This window comes from Epinephelus lanceolatus, chromosome 13, assembly GCF_041903045.1.
Source record: "Epinephelus lanceolatus isolate andai-2023 chromosome 13, ASM4190304v1, whole genome shotgun sequence".
Lineage (NCBI taxonomy): Eukaryota > Metazoa > Chordata > Actinopteri > Perciformes > Serranidae > Epinephelus > Epinephelus lanceolatus.
Window position 1 is genome coordinate 9,416,933 of NC_135746.1, and position 27,793 is coordinate 9,444,725.

A 27,793-nucleotide genomic window follows, 5' to 3' on the forward strand; every position below is an offset into this window, starting at 1 on the left:
GAAGTGATGGATCAGCCACACGGTGCCACACACCTCAGAGCTGCAGGTGTAAAAAAACAGTCAACACATGTATCAAGAACCCGGGGAGAGCCGTGTGATTCCGTGGGGTTGATGTGATATGACAGGGGAATAATGATGAAACACAGCTGCTGTCTTACCACTGACCTGGTTTGATACAGTACATCTGCGATACAGAGGCAGTCAATCCTCCAACACAGCAGGTTCTCCGTTCAAACGCGTTACGTCTAATCCTATTTGTCAACAGCAAAGACAGGCTCAGATTTTAGGGTCACAGCGTTGAACAACACGTTCAAACACATGGAGACAGCAGCCATCGCCACTCAGGATAGCTTTACAAACTGTTGCAGTGTGTGTGTGGGCACAGACAGGTAGGTCAGCGCAGTTAGTGATTGATATGCTTTTGACTGTCAGTACGAGTTACTGTGAGAAAGCATTTAAACAATGTTATTTGTAAAGCTCAATATTACAAATCACAGTTTTCCTCAGGAAGCTTTGCAGCATATGACATCCCTCTGTCCTTGGACCCTTGCAGCAGATAAGGAACTAGAATTACCACGTCGCAGTTGAATGCTTCCGTACACCAGTCAGGCTGCAGTTATAGCTTCCATCCATGTCAGTGAAATCATGGATGCTTCACACACAGAAGATCTATACAATCAGCACAGTTTCAAGATTAGAGTCACCAATTCAGTATCTGACCAAATGTCTCCCCTTCTGTTCCTGAGATATGATGTTAAAACGTGATGATGTCACAGTCAAACTGACCTTTGACCTTTTGGATATAAAATGTCATCACTTCATTATTGTATCCTATTAGATGTTTTTTTGTGAAATGTTGTCATAATTAACGTAAGAATCTCTTAAATATTGTGTGAGGTCACAGTGACCTTTTACCACAAATCTAATCAGTTCATCCTTGACCTTAAAGTGGGCGCTTGTGCCAAATTTGAAGAAGTTCCCTGAAGGTGTTGTTGAGATGTTGCGTTCTTGAGAAGGAGATGGATGCAAGGTCACAGTGAATTTGACATTTGACTGAAAAAATGTAATCATTTCATCGTTAAGTCCAAGTGGACGCTTGTGCCAAATTTGAAGAAATTCACTCAAGGCGTTCTTGAGATATCGTGTTCACGAGAATGACACAGACGAGGTCACAGTGACCTTGACCCTTGACCTATGACTACCAAAATCTAATCAGTTCATTGTTGAGTCCAAGTGGACATTTGTGCCAAATTTGGAGATAAAACTATCTGTGAAGGCATTCTTGAGATATCCTGTTCACAAGAATGTGACAGAAAACCCCAAAATGCAGTGCCTCCAGCCATGGCTGTCACCGATGTGGAGGCGAAAACATTTAACAGAGAAAAAAAAAACCTTTAAGATGAGCAACTGAGGAGGGATCTATAGGAGATGTAATGGTTTATCACCGAATTAGTGGAATGTAGTTAGTGGCTTCTGTGAAACCATGTGGTTTGGAGTTCAGGTTCTGTCCTGTGTCCTGTTTTTACTCAAGATATCTGCTTAATTTTGCTGTGTTAGAAGTCATGTTAAGTTACTGCTGATGAAAACTCAAGATTTCCTAATTTGGTGTTTCACAATAAAAGCTTTTACATAACAAAATAAAGGTTGTTTTTTTTTTTTTTTGTTAAGAAATCTATGGGAAATAAATTGTGTTTATCACTGAATTAGCAGCTTTCCTTCAACAAAAATAAGTCTACTAATACTGCAAGAAAGAGTAATAGCAGAAACAGCTACAGTGAGATGTTCGATGAAGAGTTCGGACAACAAGCCTTGTTTCCTCCAAACACTTTCAGTGTGGTACCTTTGGAAATGAAAGTACACTTCAGAAAACCAGACACAACTCAGCCCTGAGCAGAAGACACACCTTCAAGCTGGTTGCTCTGCTGTAATGAAGACGCAAATCCTTGCCACACTGGGCTGACATGCTGAGTCAAACCAAACCAACCAAGCCACATGAATAAGGAAAAAGGCCAAATGAAGAAAGTCTTAAGACTGCTCTTAAACGTGGAGACTGTGTCTTTGTTTTATCCCCTTTCTGCCACAGAGGCTTCAGCATGAAAGGACTGTACATCTTCACACTGTGCGGCGCGGCAGCCATGAATAATACACACTATCAGTTTCCTTATTGTCTGTCTTTGATGCAGGAGCGGCCTCTTTCTTTCACTGAGCTCCTGCCTCTTCTGACTTTGATGCACATTTAACGAGGTTATACCCACACATTATGTCAGGTCCGCGCCACTTGTGTACTCAGTGGATTTTATCATTGACACTTGTGTAATGAGGAACCGCTGGCATGCCTCTTAATGAGAACTACACCCTAAAACAGAATTTTAAAGTATGATCTGGGAGCTCTAGATCTGTGTAAACCCCATCTCATGGTTACTGCAAAAATAAATTAGGTGCTAATCTGTGATAGAAGCCCACATTTTTCTTTTTCCTCCACAGAGACAGATTAAAGCTTTGGCTCTTGTTTTTTTTTGCGCCTGTTTACACTGTCCAAGCTGATTGAACAAAATAAAATGCCGCTGTCTTTTTTGGGTAGATTCCCCCTTTAATGTGTTTTCCCTGGCTGAGATTGTGGCGCAGCCAGCACACAGATGATAACAGATGATAGGACAAAGAGCCTTTCCATGACCTTCCAAGCATTCAACTCATTTGACTTTGATGTGTAAGGTAGAGCAATGAATGGAGGAGCGGCTGGGCTTTAATTTTGGTCTAAATTACAAACTCAAATGAGTAGAGGAAGTGAACAATGGCAAGGTGCAAGGACCCCCGCTCTGCTCCCGTGACACAGCAGTGCCACCTACTGGTGTCAGTGTGTAAGTGTGTGTCCTGCTGAGTAAAGACAAGTTATACTCATTATTCTCACAGTGTTAACAGATGTTTGTGTAAGTGCTCATCTGTCTAACTGTTGGAAAGCATCTTTAAATACTTTGCTGTGAATAATAATTTGTGTATGATGTGGTTATTGCTCAAAAAAAAAAATCATTATGTTAGTAAAAAAAAAAAAATACTCTTTCTACCTCATTGGGAAATGCAAATGTTTTCACTTCAGTCATTTAGAAAATGTACCTGCTGATCACATCATTTGAAAAGCTCAACATGTCTCTATTTATGCTCTCAACAAATAACTAATGTGAGACAACTAGGATTTGTCCCAGGTTCATTGTAAACTCTGATTTATCCATCTGACTGTTCAGAAGCAGAAACATAACTTCTTTGTTCATCTGCAACATGTTAGTCTGGAGGTTTAAACTGGTGTCCTCTCACAGAGTTGGTGATTCAAACTAAACTTTCATCTCTGTCAGAGAAACCTGATCTGAGTTCAGCCTGTTTACTTACAGCACAGCTACACTCACAGATAACTGAGCCTCCTACCTGCCTGTCAAACACCATCAACCCAGAAACCTTCTCCAGTGCGGACTGAGTGGAGTCCTGCGGGGTGAAGCTGTGAAGTCCGACGGCCGCTGGCTGCGAGCGGAGCTAGCTTCTAACAGCCACCGCTGCAACTAACAAACTCCACAAATCCATTCAGCAGCTCCACCCAGTGGGCCATATAGGGGAGAAAAGTTAGGACGATTCCAAGGGCCTCAAAAATAGGTAAAAATTAATATAAAATTATAAACCATCATCATTAAGAGTATTTTATATTTATATTTATATATTTTTTTCAAATATAGTAATAAAATTAATGGTCTCTTTGTTTTTACTTGTGTTTGGCAGTAAAAGTTAAATATCACCACTGACCAAAAAGTAAACATCCATATTGACTGTCCACCCCCTGTGTCTGCATGAAATGTTTTGGTCCTGCCTTAGGGCAGGATACGTGCACGTCTGACAGGCATTCAAGCGTCTTTTTAGGGGCACGTTTTGATGTGTAGATGCTTCTTTTTAGACGTGCATAGATGCTGAAAAGTTAAAATATTTTCAACTTTTTGAGTGTCAGATGCCAGTAGCACCATTCGTCATTGTCTTCATTGGCCCAGGCAGCCAATCAAATCCTCCTTCCTGTTTTGTTGTGGCAGTTACGGCAGTTTGGTCAGTTACCGCAGTCACGACAGTTACGAGTGACAGACAACACAATGCAATCCGAAGACGAGAAATATATCCTGACAATATTTGATTTTGAAGAATTATACAACACAAGCACCCCTCAGAATCGAACAAACACAGGAGGAGACACGCATGGAGCTGTGTGAGCAGCACAACGAATTTGTCTGGTGAGTACAATGTAAGTGAAGACCGACGACGATAATATGCTAGCATATTGTCGTCGTAGCAGCTAGTTAACTTTCAGACAGTGGGATATGTGAGAGGGCTGGTGACTTTATTTCGTAGTTCACAGTTTTTGTGCTGCATTTTTATGTATGAAAAGTGCTGTATAAACAAAGTTGGATTTGATTTGACAGCTCGTGATAGTTTCATGTAAGCTACTGTCTCTAATGTCTTTGAGGGAAACACTAGATTCAAGGGCAGACATAGGGAGATGACAGGAGGTGTGTGTGTGTGTGTGTGTGTGTGTGTGTGTGTTGCGCATGCACCCCACAGGCGCTCCTTGCTGGTTGTTTTTGTCTAGCGCGCATTGAATAAGCGCTTCCAACGTTTCAAGCGTCTTTGAAGCGTCCGTGTTTCCAGCGTCTCATTTCTGTGTGATCGCCCCCTTAGCGCACTGACGGTGACGGTGCCTAGTAGCAGTCAGCAGTTGTGCTGGAACGCTACAGTCATCATCATGCTACCGAGTACTAAAAGAAAATCCGGTTTTTGAAGAAGGAAAGAGAGAAAGAGAGAAAGGCAAAAGAAAGGGTGTCAATATGTGAGCCAGTGTTTCTCCAAGAAAGGTGGGTAGCCTATAGTCTGTGAGTGGTAGAGATTAACCTGTTAGCTTAATGTCCATAGTGAAATAAGCTAGCTTCAGACGAGTGTTAGCCTACATTTCACTCCTTTTTAACCTACATTTAATCAGTGCAGGTAAATGTTTAGCAAGATATTCATATTAAATCAGTTGTCCCTGCCCCTTTTACCAGACTCAACAACAGATGAGTCAGAAGTAGCAGCCCTGTCTCCCCATAACTTTACCCCTCCTCGTCCCAATGAAGAAGGTGAGCAACACATGCTAGTTAGCATCATTGCAGGGAGTCTGCGGCAATTTCTCTCTCTCTTGCTGTTTTTTAACGAAATATTTTTTAACGACAGAAATTCAGACAAGTTATTTTTTCACATAATGATTATTATGAAACAAAAACAGCCTACAACATAGCCTCATTATTTTGAGATGATGATCTTAATTTATTTCGATTGAAAAGTTAATGTATATTTAAGTTATTTTTAAGTCTTTCATTAATGTTCAGAGAATTTTCCATTTTCGGATTTTACAATAAAAATTAAATTTAGACTGTAAAAGATGGCCCTTAGCACATTTTTCATGGCAGCTTTTAATCTTGCATCAAAAACTGAATTGCATACTGTATGCAGACTGTTGCATGTACAACTTGAGCAGTAAATATTGTACTGGCAGTATTGAACTACAAGAAGCAAGACAGTTGCAAGCCTTCAAAATTAGAGTTATGTAAAACTTTTAATGGGTCAGTTAGGTCCTAGAGATGTGGTGACAACAGCTCATTATTTACTGCTGAATTACAGCTCACAACTCGCACCAACCGAAACATCCTGGTGCAGACTATTTACTGGAGTTTATCTGTCTGTCGCTCATGCGGCACTTGAAGATAATGCAAGCACAGCTGTTTCATGGCTTACAGTGTAACATTTTTGTCACATCTGGTCTCTTCATGAAAATGACACATAGATTTCGTCTTACTTTTTATGGTCAAGATCTAGTTCTAGCTCATCATTGTCTTGTTTTCATCATGGAGGAAAGGTTGTTGATGCAAATTTTTTGTCATAGTTTTCGTCAATGAATTTAGCACTTAAAGATTATGTAATGTATCTGGATTAAAATGAAAGAGCTGTGCAGTTTTTGCAAGTGGTAGTTCTTTCTCTATTCTCTGTGAAACTAAAGAACAGAAATATGAACACTTTAGAAGCGTGAGAGTGCTGCTGCACAAACTTCTGTCAGTCACTGGAATTTGACTTCCTCCCCACATGACGCAAGATGACAAACGCCAAACCTGTCCAATCAGTGAGTTACCTGTCAGTTGGTAAAACTTTGTGTTTATTCCTCCTGGTTCATTTGCAAAAAGTCAAGGTGAACAGGAACCGAACCAAAACTAAAATGCAGTAATATATCTTTTTTTTCCCTCTGGCGCAACCAAACAAACCGAGCTACAGGTGTGAAAGCATCCTGAAATATCCCAGATACGGCCGCTGCCATCTTGCCCTGGTGATGTCATTTGGAGCCAGAGTCTGCACAGTAGCAGTCTCTGTGGTATCAAGTTTCCCATACACCTGACCAACTGATTGTAAGCAGCGCCATTGACCACGAGCACATCCACTAAAATGGAGAGGTTGAGCTTTATGACCTGTACTGCAGCCAGCTACCAGGGGGTGATCAAGGTGTCTTGGCTTCACTTTCGGGGCACTGTCATGTCGTCCATCTTTATATACATTCTATAGTTCTTACAGTATTGTAGTTTTTAAAGTACCTGATCTATACTTTGAATCTGTCCCTCCTTTCTGCTGCCTCAACAAGGTTTATCTCATCTCAGCTTATTCAAACTGATTTATGATTTTTGGAGCATAATAATAATCCCATCTCAAGTGCTGCTGTGAAATCACATTTTGTTCTCCAAGGAGCATTTTGAAATAATGACACCGGAGGAAAGAAAGCCTCTAAGTATTCATGGCCTTACGTTTGTAAATTCATCCATCATTGTGAAATTCAAGGAGGAGAATCATAAAGAAAATACTCAGAAATGCTTCTGACAGCCAGAACCAGCAGCGTCTCTCCATGGGTTTTAATGCAGTTGCTAGGCCACTCAAATTGGACAGTTGTTTCTTCAGCACTGTTACAGTAACAAGGGGACTGAATGGAAAACAGTGTTGGCGAGCAGAATACAGTCTCTTCTCTCAGTGGTCTTTGGATTCCTGATAAAACTTAATTAAATCGTTAAAAATCAACTGTTGTCACTGTATGATAACGTGCTGAGAGAAAGCCTATAGATTGGTGCTGTGTGCTATCAGCATCTGTCTTCACTGATGGTTGTTAACAACTTGTGTTTTGTGCTGAACTATCGAAGCAATGGTTACTGCTTGTTTGTTTCTTTAGCTGAGTACATTTAAATAACTTCATTCACCAAACAGCTGCACCGGGACGTCTGTAAATTCATGTCTGCTGATCCGGATAAAATGTGGTGCTTTTTGACAGAGTAACATTTCCGCATGACATCAATGGACTGCACTTGTATAGCGCCTTTCTAGTCCTCTGACCACTCAAAGTGCTTTTACACTACGGAGTTACATTCCCTCATTCACACACACATTCATACACTGGTGGCCGAGGCTACCATACATGGTGCCACCTGCTGCTCAGTAATCATTCAAACACACTCACACACCGATGGGACAGGAACTTTGGGAGCGATTTGGGGTTCAGTATCTTGCCCAAGGATACTTCGACATGCGGAGTGGAGAAGCCAGGGATCGAAACGCCTATCTTCTGACAAGTGGATGACCCACTCTACCTTTGAGCCACAGCCGCCCAGTGAACTTGGTCTCACCCCAAAGTCGTCAAAAAAGGGTGCTTAGACAGTGACTTCTGCCGTCAGACACTGACAATGAAAGCTGTCCTTTCAGTGGCAATGATACAGAGATGGTCACCGTTATTGTTGAACGGCATCCAGCAGCATCGGGGGAACACGATGGGACAACAATGAAAGTTAAGGTACAGTAGCTAAAGTCTGAAAAGGGTGGGCAGGAGAGGTGGTGGGTGAGTCCAACAGCCACTGACTTTCACTCAGGAGGTGAACCATTGGTTCCCAACTGGTAGGTCATGGTCCAAAAGTGGGACGTGGGTCCAAGTTTGTAAAATAAAAACAAAAAAAAAACCACTTTATTTTTGAGTACAGTGAATTTGCGACACAGAGCTTTTATTTTGAAGTACTGAGACAGCAAACTCGCCCAATGATATGGCCAAATGCAAGTATGACGCTGAATATATTAAACTGTGTGGACCTTGAACTAATGACGAAGGAGAAGTCTGGACCCCAGGGCTTAACCAATTGGGAACCTCAGGCATAGGCCAACCACGTGTGTTTGATGTTGAAGGAAAAAAAACGTGAATTTGCTGTGTTGTGCTGATGTAGTGCTTTTATTTTGAAAGAGACTGTATGCAAACTGTACATTTCCTGTGAAAACAGAAGTGTATTTTGAAAACAGACAATGCATGCAACAGGCTGAAGTTGACACGGCGTCCCAGAACGTCAACAACCAACACACCCAGCGTACCTTGTATGGAGTTAGATTTGTGTCTTTATTACATGTGAGAAAATAAATGAGAGAAAAAAAAATGTTTGAGAGAAAAAAATAATATTTGAGACTAAAAAAAGTTTTCAGCGAAAGTATTTTTGTCATAGAATATAAAAAAAAGAATTTGAGATTTGAAAAATGATTTCTGAGAAAAAAAAAACTTGTTAAGAGTAGTCTACAGGTTTGAGTGTATTCCCTGGGGTGCAATTCCACAGGTGGCGTTGTCGGTTCATTTCCCTCTTCTCTCCATTTGGCCACACATGCACAATGTTAATGTATGCATATCCGCTCCCAAATAACGCAGCGCATGTATGCCGGTGAATCGACCATGGTGGATGAATGATTAGCAAAAAATGAATGAATGATGAATGATTAGCAAAAAAATAATATTTGAGAGTAAAAAATAGTTTTTGGAGAGAGAGTTTTTTTCTTGGAATCATTATATTCTATGACAAAATACTTTATCTCAAAACTTTTTTTAGTCTCAAATATTATTATTTTTTGCTATCAGTGTGAAAACTTTTTCTCTCAAACATTTTTTTCTCTCTCATAACATTTATTTTCTCACATGTAATAAAGGCACAAATCTAACTCCACATATGTGGAAGTGGAAAGTCCATGACCAAACATAGACATGTGACGAGGTCACAGTGAGAATGTGGTGGCCCAACTGAGGTCATCCTATACTTGAAATCTGACTGCCAGCAGTAACCCATGCTTTGAGTGCAGGAGGTCAAGGTTCTTAAACCTGCATGAACTAATTTTTTGGCCACTTTGGGCCAGCAGAAACAAGCTGCAAACACAACACTGACTTAACATCCCTTTTTTAGTTCGTATGTGTCACAAATTGGTTCAATGAATGTGACGGGGAGGAAGACCACACAAGAAAACTAAAGTGATTTATTAAACTAAGAAGAACTCAAATGAAGGAAAGACATTGCCTCCTTTTTGTTTATGAGGCATTGCTGGGAAAGCTTCTACCCTTCTACCTCACTTCAACAATCAAATCCTTTTCACGCACATGCTCACAGGAATTTTTATCCCTTGAAACTCCTCAGATCAGTTCAGAGCTCAGTAAATTAGCTTTTAGTTTATTGCAACGAATAAATGGAACAAATTACAGGAGGCATTTGAATTAGACATTTACATGTCATTAGATCATTTAAAGTGTATGCTAGATGATGTTGTTGTTTTACAGTGTTCCTGCTTTAACTAACAGACATGATTTTTTTTATTGTTTTCATTTTCTGCGTTACTATTTTGTTGTTATGTTTCTGTCATGTATGGCAGATTTTATTTTTTCGTCTTTTTACTGTTTTGTATTGCTGTTAATAATTCCTGATAGACACTGCTGCTAGTTATTTGTTTTTATGGACTTTTCTATCATTTTATTGTGACTGCTGTCATATGATTGTATCCTTCTCGCCCACTGAATGTGAACTTGCTGTCACAGAGCTTAATGCTCAGTCAGTTTCCCTGAATAAACAACAGTGTGATTGATTGATTGAACAACAGAGTGTGTAGGTCAGTGAAGTCGACAATGAAAGCCATGCACAGATGCCAGCAACGTGTGCTGTGAAGGTGTTTAAGGTGCAAAACCAAACTGCAGAGATGCAGGGTGAATGTCTGCTGTAGAGAGAGCAAATTACCACACGAGGCAGCTTTTATAGCCTGGAAGGTCCAGGTGAGCTCAATCAAGCCAACAACACCTCAGGTCAGCAGCTGCCTGATGAGGCTGGCCAAGTCATCCTCTACTTCCACTTATTAACACTTTCAGTAGATGTAAAGCAACATTTGCATTAAAAGACATGTTCATTATTTATCCAAAAATTCTCATTTTTTGTCTAGGTATGTATGTTAAAGCATTAAAATGTTACTTTCCCCAATCCCACTAAAAACATTTCCCACTGGACCTGATGTAGGTTTCTGCATGTCGTCATTGCTACATATAAACCCACACACTGCTGTGGACGCCACGTTAGCTTTGAAAGTCACACAGTGGGTGCGGTTACATGATAGCTTCTCATTCAGAATGAAATAAATCTGAATGAAATCATTCGGAATTAATGTTTTTCCAGGTAGTTTACATGGAAGATCAGTTTAATCGCCTTTATTCGGGTCTGTGCAAGGTTTGGGGCAGGGAAGGTTTCTGATTGGATAGGGGGCGGGGCAGATGTTACGTGTTTACGTGTACCGGAAGAAAACATTGTAGTGCCACTTCGCGTCCAAAGGCCTCCAATACACTGTTGCTGGTGTCTCAGGACGGCCCTCGTGGTCCTCTCCACTCTGCGCTCCTTACCTGGTGTGTCAGCGTCTTTGAAAAGAAAAAAGCATAAGCATCCGGCTATCTGGCCTGCCTATCAGTCAGTCTGTGGGCCTGCTGCAGCAGCCGATTGGCTGGTGCAGCTGTCAGTCAGAGGTTGCATTCACTGCCTAAAATCATAATCGGCCGTTTCTAAAACATGCATGTAAACTCAAGTCAAAGAAAATAACCACAACAATCATAACTGAAGAAATTCCAAAACATACATGAAAATAGATTAATAAACAAAACATGCAGTTAACAAAATACGGCACATAATAGAAACCAAATATAACCAGCAGTAATGCATTAACATGACACTCAGCATGACACGACAACAACCTTGTTCTGCTAATGCTTCGTCTGTTGAGGAGGAGAAGGGAGGTAGAAGGTCGAAGAAGGGAGATAGAAGACCGTGCTTTGATGAATGGAAACCGGTGAGTTCAACGAGTCCGACTGCTCTATCTCAGCCCGTTGCTATGCGCACTATATACGTCATCGCGCCAGAAGGGCAAGGAAACGAGCATGCGCAGAAAGACTGGAATGAACTTAAAGAGGAATGAGTGTATACAAGTGCGAGAAATTCTTTCATTCGGAATTAGAAACAGAATATTCCAGCCCCTTACATCGGATTGAATTTTCAATCACATTGGCCATTTTCATTCTGAATTAGGTGTTTACAAGATCACTTTTAATAGGAATGAACTTTCATTCCGAATGAAAAGGGAACTAAACTGTCCATGTAAACGCACTCACTGACATATACAAACTAAACAATCAAGTCGGCAATAGACTCTGGTGGCTTTAAAGAGAGGGATACAGTTCCCTGTCAGAAAGGACAGTCTGATGGCAACGTAAAGCAGAAAAATAATCTAAATATACTCTAAATCTAAAATATTCTGAAGGCTAATGAGATCTGAGAGAGATCTGAGAGTGACATGACAGTTTTCTGTGGGTTCATCATGAGCCATACCTTTTACATTAAAGTAATTTTTCCATTGGTAAAAAACAAAAGAAAAAAAAAAAGTATTGATTAGAGCAGCTTTTTAAAGATTTTTTTTTTTGGCATTTTTTGCCTTTAATGGACAGGACAGTTGAGTGTGAAAGGGGGGAGAGATAGAGGGAGAGACATGCAGCTAAGGGCCACAGGCTGGAGTCGAGCCCGGGCCGCTGCGGCAACAGCCTTGTACGTGAGGTGCCTGCTCTACCACTAAGCCACCGACGCCCCTTGATTAGAGCAGCTTTAAGTACATTTTGCTTTCAGGTATAAACCAGATATTGTGTCTCCATCATGAAATGTGAGTTGATTTGCACATAAAAAGCCTTGGTACCAAAAAATTACACCTGGATTCATGAATGTTGCAGAAAACTCAGATTTGATCATAGGCAAATGTGAATATCCATGAATGCCAATCACTCATAAACTGACAGCATGCTCTTGTTAGTCAGCAAATAGCATACAGCACCGCCCATGAATAGCCAGTGACTGACATACTGTATGTGGAGGTGGTTATCTATGGATAGGTGCATCCTGTCGACCTGCGAAAATGGAGCAAACAAAGAGAAAGAGAAAAAGACAAACATTTCCGACACTGAGATCGAAGTTATTTTTTTTTATTTGTGTTTAAAGCAGCTGTGCGGAACTTTACGTTTTTGTTGATTATAGCGCCCCTTTGGTCGAAGCACCCAAAGCCTGGTGTCGTAAAATTCCAACTTCAGCCGACATTCGGCTTCATTTGTAAAATCTCGACTGCAACCGGCAATTACCGCATGCATTTGTTTTGGAGAGCGAGAGGAAAATCATAAATGTTCTGGTGTAGCTCTGAATTTCTTATAAACTGAGGACAAGTGCCTGCTGTATATTTGTGTTCATGGTCACAGTCACAGATAATTTTGTGGCGTTTGTTGTAACGTTACTAGACAAAAGCGGTTCACATCAGCTAACGTTACATTTAGCTTGCTTATAACTTCCATGTTGTCATATATTGTAGTGAAACAGCGTCTAACAAGTTGCGGTATAGTCTCTAAATAAAAACAAAAATTACATACCTGTCGATTAGGAAAAGGGCCAACTCGGGATCAGTTTTAAAACCTTTCAAATCTCTCAGCTCTCTCCACTTGGTGAATGCCCGACCGAGGTTTACACATGTTTGGGCTCGAGCCCTATCACTGTTCTGTTTAGCCTTCTTCTGTTCTTTTTCTTTTAGATGGTGCTCCTTCTTTATCCGCCATGACATCGAAAGTACAACCAAGTCCTTATAGATACATCTGTTATGTGTTCAGCAATGCCCGTTGCGTACCGCTTACTCGAAGAACACTCTCTGTAAACACGGCTCTTCTTCTTCTCTCAATTTATTGGTGGATCACAAACAACTTCCAGGTGCATACCACCACCTACTGTACAAGAGTGTGCAATGTGTCCGAAATCATTCACTACTCCCTACTACATGTCATTTAGCCTGTTTCTTAAATCCTACTCGTAAACACGGCTCCTTCTTCTGTGGTTTAATGGCTGCGGGCTGCTGCGGGCGTGCAGACTTACTTCCGCCTCCAGGTGCCGTATTCTGGTTTGCTGACTTCCGCTGTGTCCAACCCCACCAAGGCTACGCTGAATAGCCATATAGAGAAAGGTTTTTTTGTCGCTGTTGGGTTCAAATAAATATGCGGATCTTCAAGGGGGGGGGGGGGTGATACGAACTAGGGACAGTTTTATAAATGGTAAAAAGTTCCGCACAGCTGCTTTAACTCACATATTTCAAAGGCACCTGCGTGAACATAACAGAGCAAAATTAAATTAAAATTGCCATTTCTAGTAATAACAAGCAACATTTATGTGCATTCCTTATTTACACAAGCACTACCAGCAGTCAGAAGCAGGTGGGCTCATCACTTTGAGGGATCCTTTAACATAACCTTAGTGATATGAACCATTGTTAATATAAAAATATTATACAGGTGTGTACGTAAATTTACAGAGACTGTAATCAAATTAATTTTGAGGCCCATAATGGCTGCGATGTCCTACAAGGATGTCCAGTAGGCAACTTACTTGTCTGTCAATATGACTTTAGTTTACAACCACATTCAAAAAGTGAATCTCTACACTATACTTCTGAAATAAAAAATAAATCATAGGTGTGTGAAGACAACGTACAGCAGCTGATGTGAACAAACAGAATTTCTGGAGCAGTCTCTGACGTGTCATTCATGTGTTAAAACTGGAAGGTGTGATGACAAGAACCTGAGAACAGCCGGTCATCTCATCAGTTCATTGTTTATATCTGTTCCTGCTCTTGTCTGTCTGTCTGTCTGTCTGTCTGTTAGTGTCACTGCGGTGAGACGCCCGTCACATCCGACAGAACAAGGCATTAGAGAGCAGCAGACTAAAATAACAGGCGTTAGGACTTGCACACCCACGGCTTGATGGAGCATGCATTATAGATGCCCACTTCACAATGTGTCACATCACATCTTGATTTGCATGCATTCCACACATTTGATCTTCTTCAGGCAGGAATAATAACCAAAGCAGGGAGATCTGAGAGACTTTCACCAGAAGAAGGGGGAGAGTCGTGGAGTTCAACACTAATAAACACATCTTTGTGCGGAGGCTCAGAAATGATGTTGAGTTTGAGATGTTTTCCAGAGCGTACGACACCACAGACTTAACTTTGCCTTTGTAATTGAAATGCAAGATATCATCTGCAATAAAAAAAAAAGTTATAAAATATAAATTGCATTGACAGCCTTTCTTAACATTTAACATACAGAGATGACACCTTTATAAATACACAGGCCTATCAGCCACTTTATATTGTGGCATTCCTGGAGATGATGGTGTAGGGAAAGCTAAGAAAAGCACATCCAGGTGACAGAATACTAAGTGCTGGACAAAAGATCATGTAAGAGATGAAAAAAGAGAGTCTGCACTCGAGACTATGCCCCCATAAATGTTTCATTAAATCACAACCAAGCAGTGTTAATTTTGTTGACAGACACTACGACAAAAACATTTCTCATCAACCACTTTTTTCCATGACGAAAATGAGAAGATGATGAGCTAACAACAGATCTTGACAATTAAAACTAAAACGAAACCTATGTTTCATTTTCGTTAACGGGACGAGACGTAACCAAAATGTTCGTGGTGGACTGTTGGACACTGAAAGACGAGAACGGCTGTGCTTGTAATTATCTTCAGTTACAGTATGAGCGACAGGCTGGTAAACTCCAGTAAATAGTCTGCACCAGGATGTTTCAGCAGTTGGTGCGAGTTGTGAGCTTTAATTCAGCAGTAAATAATCAGCCGTGTGTGTCTGACTGTGGATGGTGGAGCTGCTGAATGGATTTGTGGAGTTTGTTAGTTGCAGCGGTGGCTGTTAGCAGCTAGCTCCACTCACAGCTTCACCCCCCAGGACCCCCCACTCCTGGGGGGTTCTCCGGACTGGAGAAGGTTTCTGGGTTGATGGTGTCTGACAGGCAGATAGGAGGCTCAGTTATCTGTGAGTGTAGGTGTGCTGTAAGTAGACAGTCTGGAATACATGATGGGGTCTAATTGCCAAAGACTTTCCACATTTCTCATACTTATGTGCACATGTAAATAAATATTCTTTTCTCCCAGAACAAGTCTCTCCTGATTGAAATAGCACGATATCTGTGTGAAAAGGGCTGAAGTCAAAAAGTATGAAGCTTCAGCGAAGTCAAAGTAGACTCTTGTGTGAATTGATTTCTCACGCAGTACAGAAATAAATAGAAGCACCATCTAACTGGAATGGCAGGAAAAATACATCCAAAATGTAAAACTGAACAGAGTGCATTAAAAATACTTCACAAAAATGGTAAGTGTAGTACATGATGTTTTAGTTAGGACAGTTAAGACAGTAAAAGTCAGGAAAATCTTGGTATGTTCCTTTAAGCTTTCATATGGACTGTATATAGAGCGGCACTCAGCTTAAAGATGACCATGCAAACATCAGCGCTGCTTCTGACAGAATTCAGTGCAGCTCAGTTCCTCTTTCTGTGCAGCAGACCGGACAGACTTCTAGAGAGCTGCCCACTCAGCTTCCTGATTCAGACACTTCTTACTCATGTCCTTCACAGAAGTCGCTGTGTGGGCGCTGACAGGAGAGACAAAGTGTGTGTGTACTTATTGTGTAAACACTCCGGCAGTAACTCTTCTGTTGACAGGTCCAAAGGCAAGGAGTCATCGGAGGCTGATGGCCATCTGGTCGCACACATGACTGATTATCTCAGGCCACATATAATGTATAATCTATGATCAAGTATAGGCATTGCATCAGTCTAACACATTCTCACTCTCACATTGTCACATATCGATGTTTGATCATGGACTTCCCGCGTTGAGCTGACTTGCAAGGTACCCTGCATCAACCCTGTCTCACTCAAAAGTCATCGAAATCTGGCACTTGGTCAGTGACTTGCGTCGTCAGACATTGACGAACAAAGTTGTCCTTTCACGCCAGCATGATACATGGCTGGGCACCCATTATAGTTTAATGGCGTTCAGCAGCATCAGGGGTAAACGCGGTGGGACAAGAACGAAGGTTAGAGCGACAAAAGTCAAAGTGGGGCAGGTGGGAGGGGTGGTGGATGGGTCCAACAAACACCAACTTTAACCTGGGCGAGCGGTGTTCACATCCCATAAGTTTATGAAGCCAAACCCTGTTCTTTTTTCCTAAACCTAACCACGTGCGTAACGGGAAAAAATGTCAATTTTGCTGTGTTGTACCGACGTAGTGTATTTATTTTGAAAGACACTGTATGCAAACTGTACATTTCCTGTACATTTCCATATGAAGTGTATTTTGAAAACAGACAATGCATGTAACAGGCTAAAGTTGACACGGCGTCCCAGGACGTCAACAACCAATGGACCAAGGCAACACATTCTCGTCACATATTGACGTTTGGTCATAAAGTTTCCATGTCCAGACACAACGTGCAGGGTACCCTGGGTGCATTGGATGTTGACGTTCTGAGAAGCTGTGTCTGTTACGTGCATTGTCTGCTCTCAAAATACAATTTGTTTGCACAAGAAATGTACAGTTTGCATACAGTCTCTTTAAAATAAAAGCAATATGTCGGTACAACACTGTGAATTTACATTTTTTTCTCCCTTAGCACGTGGTTGGGTTTAGGAAAAAAGAACTGGGTATGGCTTCGTAATACGTCAATATGTGATGAGAATGTGTTGCCTCGGTGTGTTAAGCCTAGTTCACATTACACGATTTTCACCCTGATTTTTCGTCGCGGAGACTATCGTAATCTTTTGAGTGTTCATACTTGCCGATGTGTGTTTCTGTCAGCGGGAGTCTCGCCAACTGTGTTATGACCTGTATGTGTACACCACAAGATTTCTCCACCGAGCCCTCGCCAACAGAGCCCCAGATAATGTGGTGACGTCACCAAACTTGGAGACGACACATCGTAAAGGCATGGATGTTCTTCCTAGTGTTGAATCAGATCTGCCTCCAGGGCCTGGGTCCAAACACAGCACGCTCTCCGTGATCCTGTGGACGCCGCCATTGTTGTTGTTGCTTGCCGGCTGGCTTGTCAGTGTTGCCAGATCTTGGGAGAGAAACAAGCAACCAGGGCTATGGAAACAAGCCCAAAAGAAGCGTCTGCAGTCCGACATACTATCATGCGTTTAAATAACTTATTAGACGGATATACAGAGAGGAAGGTGACGTTTAGAGAGCAAGCCCAAATAAGCAACTCCACTTTAGAAACAAGCCCAAAGTTGGGGCTAATAAGCGGACCTGGCAAGTGGCAACCCTGCGGCTTGTCCTCCTCACATTTCCTCCATCCTCCTGCGTGCTGACATGGGATGTATCCCGTCTGTCATTGGCTGATGCTCTTTGTCAGTTGTGTCAGACTTCTCCAGTTTTCTAGCATGCCAGATATCCAGTCCCAGTCACAGACGAGGGGGCGACTTGCTCGTAGGCTTGTTCACACATGAGACGCGTCATGGCAGACTATCTGCCGACTCACCTCCGACCCAAGGTGGCTCTCAAGATCCTCTGCGATGTCAAAATCACGGTGAAAATCGTGTCAACTTCAGCCTGTTACATGTATTGTCTGTTTTCAAAATACACTTCTGTTTTCACAGGAAATGTGGTTTAGGTTTAGGCAACAAATTCATGTTGTTGGGTTTAGCATAAAAGAACAGGGCTTGCCGTTACAATAATTTGCCTCATTAATGATGATTGAAGTTGAGAAATTAAAATAACATATAAAACACCAGTTTCTGTAATGAGACTTTTATTCTGGAGAAAGATGTAATTGGTATTGTAAATCATATAGCCACTTGTCAATATGATTCATCTTAATAAGAATAAGAATAACTTTATTCATCCCCAAGGGGGAATTCAATTATCTGTCAGCTCATCTATTATATGTCAAAGAATTATAAAGCCTGATGGCTGTTGGTATATAGGATCTTCTGTATCTCTCTGTCCTGCATCGAAGAGAGAGGAGCCGTCCACCACAGTTTTTTTGGTCCATCAAGGTGTTGTGGAGTGGATCTGGGTTGTTCATGATGGCCTCGAACATCTTCAGTGTGCATTTCTCCACCACCTCCTCCAGTGTGTCCAACCTGACTCCAATCACAGACCCGGCTCTTTTGACTAGTTTGTCCAGCCGCCTTGCATCTTTGTGTCTGATGCTTCCTCCCCAGCAGACTGCAGCATAAAACAACACACGTGTCACCACAGACTGATAAAACATCTGCAGCATCTTACTACAGATGTCGAGAGATCTGAGCTTCCTCAAGAAGAAGAGGCGGCTCTGCCCCTTTTTTTAGCGAGCATCTGTGTTTAGGGACCAGTCCAGCTTATTATCCAGGTGTGCACCTAGATACTTATAGCTTGGCACCACCTCGATGTCCACCCCACAGGTATTTACTGGCTGAGGAGGGGGCTTGGACCTGCGGAAATCTATGATCATTTCCTTGGTCTTTGAGGTGGTCAGGAGGAGACAGTTCTTGTGACTCCAGTCACTGAAGGCTTTTATCAGGTCCCTATATTCAGACTCCTGCCCATTCCTGATACACGCCACAATAGCAGTGTCGACCGAGTATTTCTGGATGTAGCAGGACTCAGAGTTGTATTTGAAGTCCGCCGTGTACAGTGTGAACAGGAATGGAGCCAGGACAGTCCCTTGTGGAGCCCCCCATTAATGTTGCAGAAACACAGTTCCCCAAACTGACATACTGTGGCCTTCCTGTCAGGTAATCTGTGATCCAGGAGATAAAGGAAGGACCCACATCTCTGTGAGCTTGTCTTTGAGTATGTTGGGTTGGATGGTGTTGAATGCCCTTGAAAAATCAAAGAACATGATTCTCACATAAGCGCCAGGTTCCTCCAGATGAGCTAGGGCACAGTGAAGCATGTAAAGGACAGCATCGTTCACTCCAATGTGTTGTTTGTATGCAAACTGCAGGGGGTCGAGTTTGTCTTTGACCTCAAGTCTCAGTAGGCGTAGAATCAGCCGCTCCAAGGTCTTCATGATGTGCGAAGTGAGGGCTACTGGTCTGAAGTCATTAAGTTCAGCTGGACATTTAATTTTTGGTACCGGCACAACACAGGAAGTCTTCCACAGTGCCGGCACCCGCCCCAACTGTAGACTGAGGTTGAAGATCTTGTGGAGAGGTTGACATAGTTGGGCAGCACAGTCTTTGAGGAGCCTTGGACACACACCATCTGGGCCAGCAGCCTTCCCAGAGCAAAATCTTCCCAGCTCCAACCTCACCCCCATCTCTGTAACAGACAAGGGTGGAGGCACAGTTGTAAGAGGGGGGGTGGCTGCCACATTGGAATTGTACACAAGTTGTGGAGGTGGAGGTGATGGAGGAGGAGGAGGAGGAGGAGGAGGAGGAGGAGCAGCATTGGAAGTGGGAGTAGCTGCCGTATTGAATCTATTGAAGAACTGATTGAGTTCATCAGCTCTTTCTGCATCACCCACCACTGGCTGTCTTTTCTTGTTGTTGTAACCAGAGATGGTGTTGACTCCTCTCCACATTTCACGGATGTTGCTGTGTTGTAGATTCCTCTCCAGTTTCTTTTTATATTCCACCTTTGCCATCTTTTTTTTTTTTTTAAAGATTATTTTTTGGGCTTTTTGCCTTGAATGGACAGGACAGATTGAAATGGGGTGAGAGATAGAGAGAGAGAGAGAGAGAGAGAGAGAGAGAGAGAGAGAGAGAGAGAGAGAGAGAGAGAGAGAGAGAGAGGGGGTTGACATGCAGCAAAGGGTTGCAAGCCGGAGTACCGCCGGTACTATCCACTATGCTACTGACGCCCCACCTTTGCCATCTTAAGTCTCTTCTTCAACTCATGTTGCACTTGTTTGAGCCGTGCTTTGTCACCATCTCTAAAAGCTGCCTCCTTCTTATTGAGGATTGCCTTTATGTCACTGGTAATCCAAGGTTTGTTATTGTGGAAACAGCGTACAGTCTTTGTAGGTATGACTGTGTCTCTACAGAAGTTGATGTAATCAGTAAAACAGTCAACCTGTCTATCAATGTCCATGATGTTCTCCTCTGTTTCCAGCAGCACATCCCAGTCTTTGCATTCAAAGCAGTCTCTTAGAGCCTCAGTAGCCTCTGGTGTCCATTTCCTGACTGTGAGTTTAGTTGCAGGCTGCCTCCACACACGGGGTTTGTAACATGTCTGCAGAAGAACCAAGTTGTGATCTGACCTGCCCAGTGGTGGTAAGGCAGTGGCTCTGTAAGCTTCTCTGACACTGGCATACAGCAGATCAAGGGTTTTATTTTCTCTGGTTGGACAGTTAACAAACTGTGTAAATCCAGTCAGGTGAGAGGAGAGGGAAACATGGTTGAAGTCTCCTGATATTATCAATAGTGCCTCAGGATGTTTAGTCTGTCTCTTAGCAACGAGTTCATGGAGAACTTCACATAGAACTTCAGCAGTTGCCTTGGGTGGGATGTACACAAGTATTGTTATGATATGACTGAATTCTCTTGGTACATAATATGGCCTCATACCAACTGCCAAAAGTTCAATATCTGGACAACACATCTTCTCCTTGACAGTAATATGTGCAGGACTGCACCATCTCCGGTTCACAAATAAAGCCAGGCCCCCACCTTTTTTCTTGCCACTAGCTTTAGAGTCTCTGTCCGATTGTATGAGAGTGAAGCCAGGTAGATCCACGTTGGAGTCTGAGATGTTTTGATTCAACCACGTTTCCGTAAAACACGAGACTGCACTCACGGTATACTTTCTGAGTTTTCACCAATATCTCCAGTTCATCACTCTTGTTGGGCAGAGAGTTGACATTTCCCATGATGACTGATGGCAGAAAGGGCTTATATCTCCATTTCTAAGCCTTCACCTTTGCACCAGCACGGCAACCACGAAAACACCTCTTCATCTCGGCTGGAATAGGATGGTGTCCTCCAGACTTGATCTGTTTCAATGAAAAAAGCTCCTCTCTTGAATAAACTCTTCTCTTCACAGAAGTATCCATTAGTAGTTGAGAAAAATATAATAAAAAAAATCAGTAAAACTAAGTAAAATTGCAGAGCTACCAGACTTTGCTGCTACTAGTTGAAGCGCATGTTCTAGAATGGTAATAATGATTAAACATTGAGAGATTTAAACAATATATACAACGCCAGTTTTCAGTGATTAAACTTTATTTTGCTTGATTTAGCACAACACCACCCAAGTGAGCTAAATGTGTTAGCAGATGCTCCAAGTGCAATACACACACCAATGTTTTTATTAACTGTGTTATACAATAGTCAGCTGGATAGTATGAAATCACTTTCTTTCAATTGTCTCTAAAGAAGTGAAACAACAAAGAACAACTCCAACAGCTTCTTATCATTGTTGATTAACTGTTGACAGTTGTGACCATGATACTCATTTCCTCGTTCTCATCTTTACATGGCTGTGGGGTTGTTGATCTTGCCCATGAAGAGGATGCTCTTGGTGGAGCTCTCCAGGGTGAAGACCAAGAAGGGTCTGTCAATTCTCACTGTCAGAGTCAGAGATAGTCTGAAACAAGGCTCAGATCTAAACAAATAATTAGAAGCTCCGGGGTATTTTTCAGTCCTCTTGAGGTATACTGTATGTCTTTGTATTCTGCAGGCGTTCCTGAACTACTGCCCATGCAGTGGAGTTGACATATTCCCATGTTGTTTGTTAGTGCTTGAATTCCCAAAATGAACCCAAGAAGAAATATTTGTCACTCTTACCTTTGAGACTTTGAGCTTGACCTCTTCAGACATGCCAGAGAAATCAGCGTTGCCCCTAAAAGCGTGTGTGTTTTTCAGGGAAGTATCAGCAGAGATGGAAAACTTTGGCAGGAACAGATCCACGTATCTAAGAAACACAAAACATCACCAGGGTCACGATCACTGGAATATACAGATAAGTTACAGCTTGTCAAAGAACTTTTTTCTTCACTCTTTTTTTATTCCCAATGGGTGAACGAAAGCTGAGACCTTTTCCCACTTTTTCAGTTGCCTACAACAACCTGTAAATTAACAGACTTGGGGTGTATTTTCCAGGAAAATCTAAAGGATGTGACATTCTGTGCACTCCCAAGTGCCTTCAGCCCTGCTCTAGTGCTAACAGTGAGCAACACTAGTTAATGTTATGTATCAAATGGAATCCACTAATGTCAACAACCACCAGCACCCACCACAACTCATAGTTTACCTTCATCATGAGTATGGATATTGACACATTTCAGTCAGATGACACTCAGACTTGTAAAAAGTACATTATCTGAACCAGATACTAATTTCATCCAAGAACTTGTCAGAGCAGGTAAATGTCCAGAGAATTCAAAGCGAGTGAGTGGGCATGTTGTTGATGATTCTAACATGAGACTCAAGCTAAATCAGAAGAAAACAAACATCCTAGAGTGAAGAAGAAGAAGGATCATTTACACGAAGACTGCAACGAAAATGTCTAGCTGGAGAGATGATGAGATTCGTGAAATTCTGTCGGTAAGGGCTAGCGCCAAAATCATCAAATTAACGGAGCAGCAAGAGAGTGCTGTTTATGACCAAATTATGAACCGGCCACAGGACTGTGGTGTAATCTGTGTCATGTCCTGCCTCTTGTACTCTCCAAATGTAGTATTTCCTGTCAGTAATGACACTTCTGACACAGATAATCTCCTGTTGTGTCCTACATGTGTGAAAGAGAAACTCTGGACAATGTCTGCACTTGATTCTCCGAATTCATATCAGAGTTCATATGAGAAAACTGCTTTATATACATTTAACAACAGTGGCACAGCAGCGATGGAGATTCACTTAACAACCTGTAACAACTCAAATCAGCCAGAACAAGATCAAGCATCAGGGGTCTAATCTTAGACCATCCTCTCGACTGCCCAGAGTCCCCGCCAGATCAACAATGATTCTGTTGCTGTTGTTACAAGGGTTAGACCACTGCAGTCTCAGGGTTTGGGTTGGCACTGGTTCAATTCAAGTTGCAACAAGGGCTAAAGTCTGAGCTGCTATCAGTCACTTGTCTTTACTCATTTTGGGGCCTGATGAACTGTAAAACAGTAAATCCATCAAATTCAGTGTCCCATGTCAAAATTTTAGCGCCAAAAAGAAAATCATCACATTAGAGGCAACACTGACATGAAATATATTGTGATATTGTTGTTTTAGCTGGCTAATGTTAGCTACAAGTGCTTATTTGCTGATGCAGGAAAATACTGCTTTGAGTGATTAATTGTCAAATTACTGTTTGTTTTTAAATGCTGAAATATGATGTACAATCATCATGCTTCATGTTCACATCATTTACATGTGGTGAGTTTGTGTCTTTGCCTGTTGGTAAACTACACAACGCAATCACAGTCGTTCAGGAACTTCTCCAGAGGAGTGAAGCCAGAGCGCTGGGCCACGGCGTTACCAACATCCAGCCGCTGATCCTCCTGGCTGTGTCCAGACATGTGGAAAAGATGTTCGTACGCTTCATTGACCTGAGTATGGTTTAAGGTGCTGTAGCCCAAGCTGGAGAACAGCTGGCTGTGGGTTTCACCACCGGCCCCTGTAGACAGCATGGATAGGGCGGTGGAGATGCCCAGTGGCGAGTAGAAGATGTTCTTTCCAGCAGCAGTGTTGGCATTCAGACTTTTGTAGAGGGCAAAGGCAAAGTCAGCATTGGGAGACGACAGCTGGTAGCTCAGCTCTCCCTCGTGGCTGTGATCAGGGCCATGCTGGTGTTGGTGGTCTGCCCAGGCTGCAGCCAGCAGCACTGCTGCGAGTGCACAAAAGATCCCACGCATCTTTACAGCCTGTCCATACGAATGGGAATTGTTAGTTCAATATTGTATTTGATAATATATAACATCATAAGCAAGAATAAAACAGAGCAAACAATATTACAATTAAATGACAGGAGCCCTTTTAAAACACTGTATAGGCTATAACATTGCAGATGAAAAGGATAAAGCCAGCAGTAATTTAAAACTCAGTACTTTTTTAGCAGGACACACTAATGGTTTAATATCAACAGCTTTACACTTTAAATGCCACACACATTTTGTCTCCACATTTTAAACAATTATTCTCTAAACTAAACTAATTCCAAATGTCACTTCAAGTTCAGTCGTTGTAATTTATATAGAACATTCAGCACATTTCAGTGGAGGTCTGTACTTACTATGAACGTCTTCTGGTGCAGTCTGGTAGAAAGTTCATCTTTATCAGGAGATGGAAGAGAGTCAGCTGACACATTTATTAAAAATTAACAAGGTTCAGCCTCCTCTGTCCTAAGAGATTTCTGACCATGCACAAACTTACATAAGACCTAATCGATAATAACACATTTCATAAACCAGTAGTAGCGCCCCCTTTGCCAACCAGTTTTGGCACGGCCTCCAACCAAACCAGGAGGGATCACGGCTTTTATCAGTTAACACTGACCTGACCGTCCGATCCTGCACCACAGCCACCTCCTGACTCACTGTTCACACACGCAGACCCTCCACCCCTCACCCACCTCCACCCTCCTCCACTACACGTTGCACCACACACACTTCTCCCTCAGTAGCACCTTCTCTGTAACCGGAAACACAGGACATTCACACCATAAAGACCATCATTACACTGAGAAAGTTGAAACCCAGGAATGTTTTTAGACCTAACCGTGTTTTTAACATCCCTTTGAAACATCATGATGAGCGCACGTTCAGCACAAACATTAAAATGGCAGTGCTGAACGTGCGCTCCCTTTTAAACAAATCTTTTATCATAAATGATTTAATTTTAGACAACAACCTAGACAGTATTCTCCTCACAGAAACCTGCTGTTTTCACCAAGGCTTCCCCACCACATTTTAACTTTTTATATTCTATTAGGGGAGGTAAAAGAGGAGGCGGAACCGCATCAATAGCAAAAACCATAATGTTCTCAAATGAAGTTTCTTTTAGCAGTTACACATCATTTGAGCATCATGCCTTTGGATTTTAAACAACATATCATGCAGCCGACCCACAGCAGAGGGCGCACCCTGGACCTGGTCATAACCTATGGCCTGTCCGTGGGTGTGTCCTCTGTTGTGGATCTGGCTGTGTCCGACCACTTTTGTGTGTTTTTTAACATCACCAGTTTTAACCAACAGGAGGCCCCGCTGAGAACAGTGAGGAAACGCTACCTAACTTCTGAAGTGGCTGTAAATTTTATCCAGATTTTATAGAGCACTCCTGCAGAGATTTTACCAGCAACCTGTGATTTTATTGTGGACAATTTTAACAACAAACTCAAGTCAACGCTGGACTCAGTGGCTCCACTTTTAATCAAAACAATTAGAACAAAACTTACACCCCTGTGGAGAAATCAGGAAATCAAACAACTGAAAAGATACTGCAGGAGTGCTGAGAGGAGATGGAGAAAATCAAAACTGACAGTCCACTACGAAATAATACGTCAACATCTCAAAACCTACAATAACGCAGTCAAACAGGCAAGAATTTCCAACTTCAAAAAACTAATCTCTGACAATAAAAACAATCCCAAATTCCTCTTCTCCACAATTGATATTTTAACAAACAGTAATTTTAACAGATCACCTAAGACAACAACCAATGCCCTTTGTGAGGACTTTGCAGACCACTTCAGAAGTAAAATCAGTGACATCAGATCCAGTCTTTTATCTCAACAGATTTTAACTGTCAACACACCTGGATCATTGCTTTTACCTGAGCTTTTATGCTGATGATACGCAACTGTACATCGCCGTGTCTCCTGATGACGCAGGGCCAATTGATACCCTTTTTAACTGCATTTTAGACATAAAGTCATGGATGGCAGCGAATTTCCTGCAGCTCAACTAGGACAAAACAGAGGTTTTAGTAATTGGTCCTGAGGGCCAGAGAGAGAAACTTTTACCAAAACTACAGGATTTTAAACTAAAACAATCTGTGAAAAATCTGGGTGTGATTTTTGACTCTGAGCTCTGTTTTTTTCCACATATTAAAAACATAACAAAGGTAGGTTTCTATCACCTGAAGAATATAGCCAGAGTCCGCCCGTTTCTCTCTCAGGCCAGCACGGAGGTGCTGATGCATGTTTTTATCTCCTGTAGGTTAGATTATTGTAATGCCCTGCTCTCTGGTCTTCCCAAAAAAGTATCTCAAATCTACAGTTATTACAGAATTCAGCTGCACAAGTGCTGACAAGCACCAGAGGGTGGGAGCACATTACACCAGTTTTAAAATTGCTGCATTGGCTCCCTGTGCGCTTCAGGATCGATTTTAAGGTTCTTTTATTAGTTTTTAAATGTCTTAACGGTCTTGGGCCTTCTTATTTATCTGACCTGCTTTTACCATATCAACCCTCGCGTACCCTGAGGTCCTCCGGCACAGGCCTTTTAACCATACCACAAGTTAGGACTAAAACACACGGGGAGGCGGCATTTAGTTATTATAGCCCCCGATTGTGGAACAGCCTGCCGGAGAACCTCAGGGCTGCAGAGACTGTTAATGTTTTTAAAAAGAGGCTCAAGACTCATCTTTTTAATCAGGCTTTTAACTGATCTCTTTATTTATCTATTTTAAATTCCTTTTATCAGGCTTTTAACTGATTTATCTATTTGTTTTTGTTTTTGTTTTTCAAAAAATGCTCTTACCCTTCTTTTTACGTTCTTATCTCATTTAACCTTTATCTTTTGTTATTTTAGTTATAGGTTTTAGTTTTGATGCATTTTATGTCTCTGTTTTAGATCATTCTTACCTAACTATTAACTCAATTTTATGAGCTAAATAGCTTTTTGTTTATTTGGTTCATTTTATACCTTTTATCCTATCCTACTGTTTTAGTCCGTTTTTAGCTCCAGTGTTTCCTCATGGGGGTCTACCACACAGAGTTGTTCCTGGTCTACCGATGGGGGTGCTGTCCCGTGGACAGCTCTGACCTGGGTGGCTGAAGGGCACTGCACCTCGGTGTGGAGCCTCCTGTCTGCCCGGGTCGGGGTGGTCTCTACGGCGGCGCTCCCTGTGGCCGTGGTCCGTGGGTCCTCTCAGTGTGGACGGCCCCCAGAGGTGGCTTTTTCCTCGCCTCAGGTCCCGGTGCTTGGCCATGTCTCTTTAGTGATAGCTAGTGTGTGTGGGTGTGGGTGTATGTGTGTGTGTGTGTGTGTGTGTGTGTGTGCGTATGTGTATACTTATGTATCTCTATGTGAGGTGGGAGGGTTGGGTTTTCTCTTTCCTTTTTTGTTTTCTGTTTTGGTTCTTTGTTGTTTTTAACCTCTGTGAGGCACTTTGTGTTACTATCGAATGACAAGTGCCATATAAATAAAGTTGATTTAATTTGATTTGATTTGATTTTAACTTCACTGTGATTTATGATCCGTTCTTTCCTCAGTAGTGTAGACGAGAAGTGTGGGTACTGGGACAGACCATTGCTATGTTGAAATGGGGTCATGTTTACTGTGTTCACAAAAGAAGCAAATATGAACGCTCCCCTCCTGTGTTATTAATGATGTTGTTATTGGAATTAACTCTGAGTTCACGAC

The 27,793-nt window shown here is 42.0% G+C and overlaps 1 protein-coding gene across 1 annotated transcript; it reads right to left on the bottom strand.

Annotated features, from left to right (window-relative positions):
- Positions 1–21,660: 21,660 nt before the first annotated feature.
- Positions 21,661–24,774, bottom strand: LOC117271179 (alpha-1-antitrypsin homolog). Its single transcript, XM_033649286.2, has 4 exons — positions 24,442–24,774; positions 23,619–24,073; positions 22,005–22,131; positions 21,661–21,908 (listed from the first exon to the last, which is right to left on the bottom strand). The coding sequence occupies exons 2-4, from the start codon at positions 24,062–24,064 to the stop codon at positions 21,690–21,692; spliced, it is 792 nt and encodes a 263-aa protein (XP_033505177.2). The 5' UTR covers positions 24,065–24,073; positions 24,442–24,774; the 3' UTR covers positions 21,661–21,689.
- Between the last annotated feature and the right edge of the window lie 3,019 nt (positions 24,775–27,793).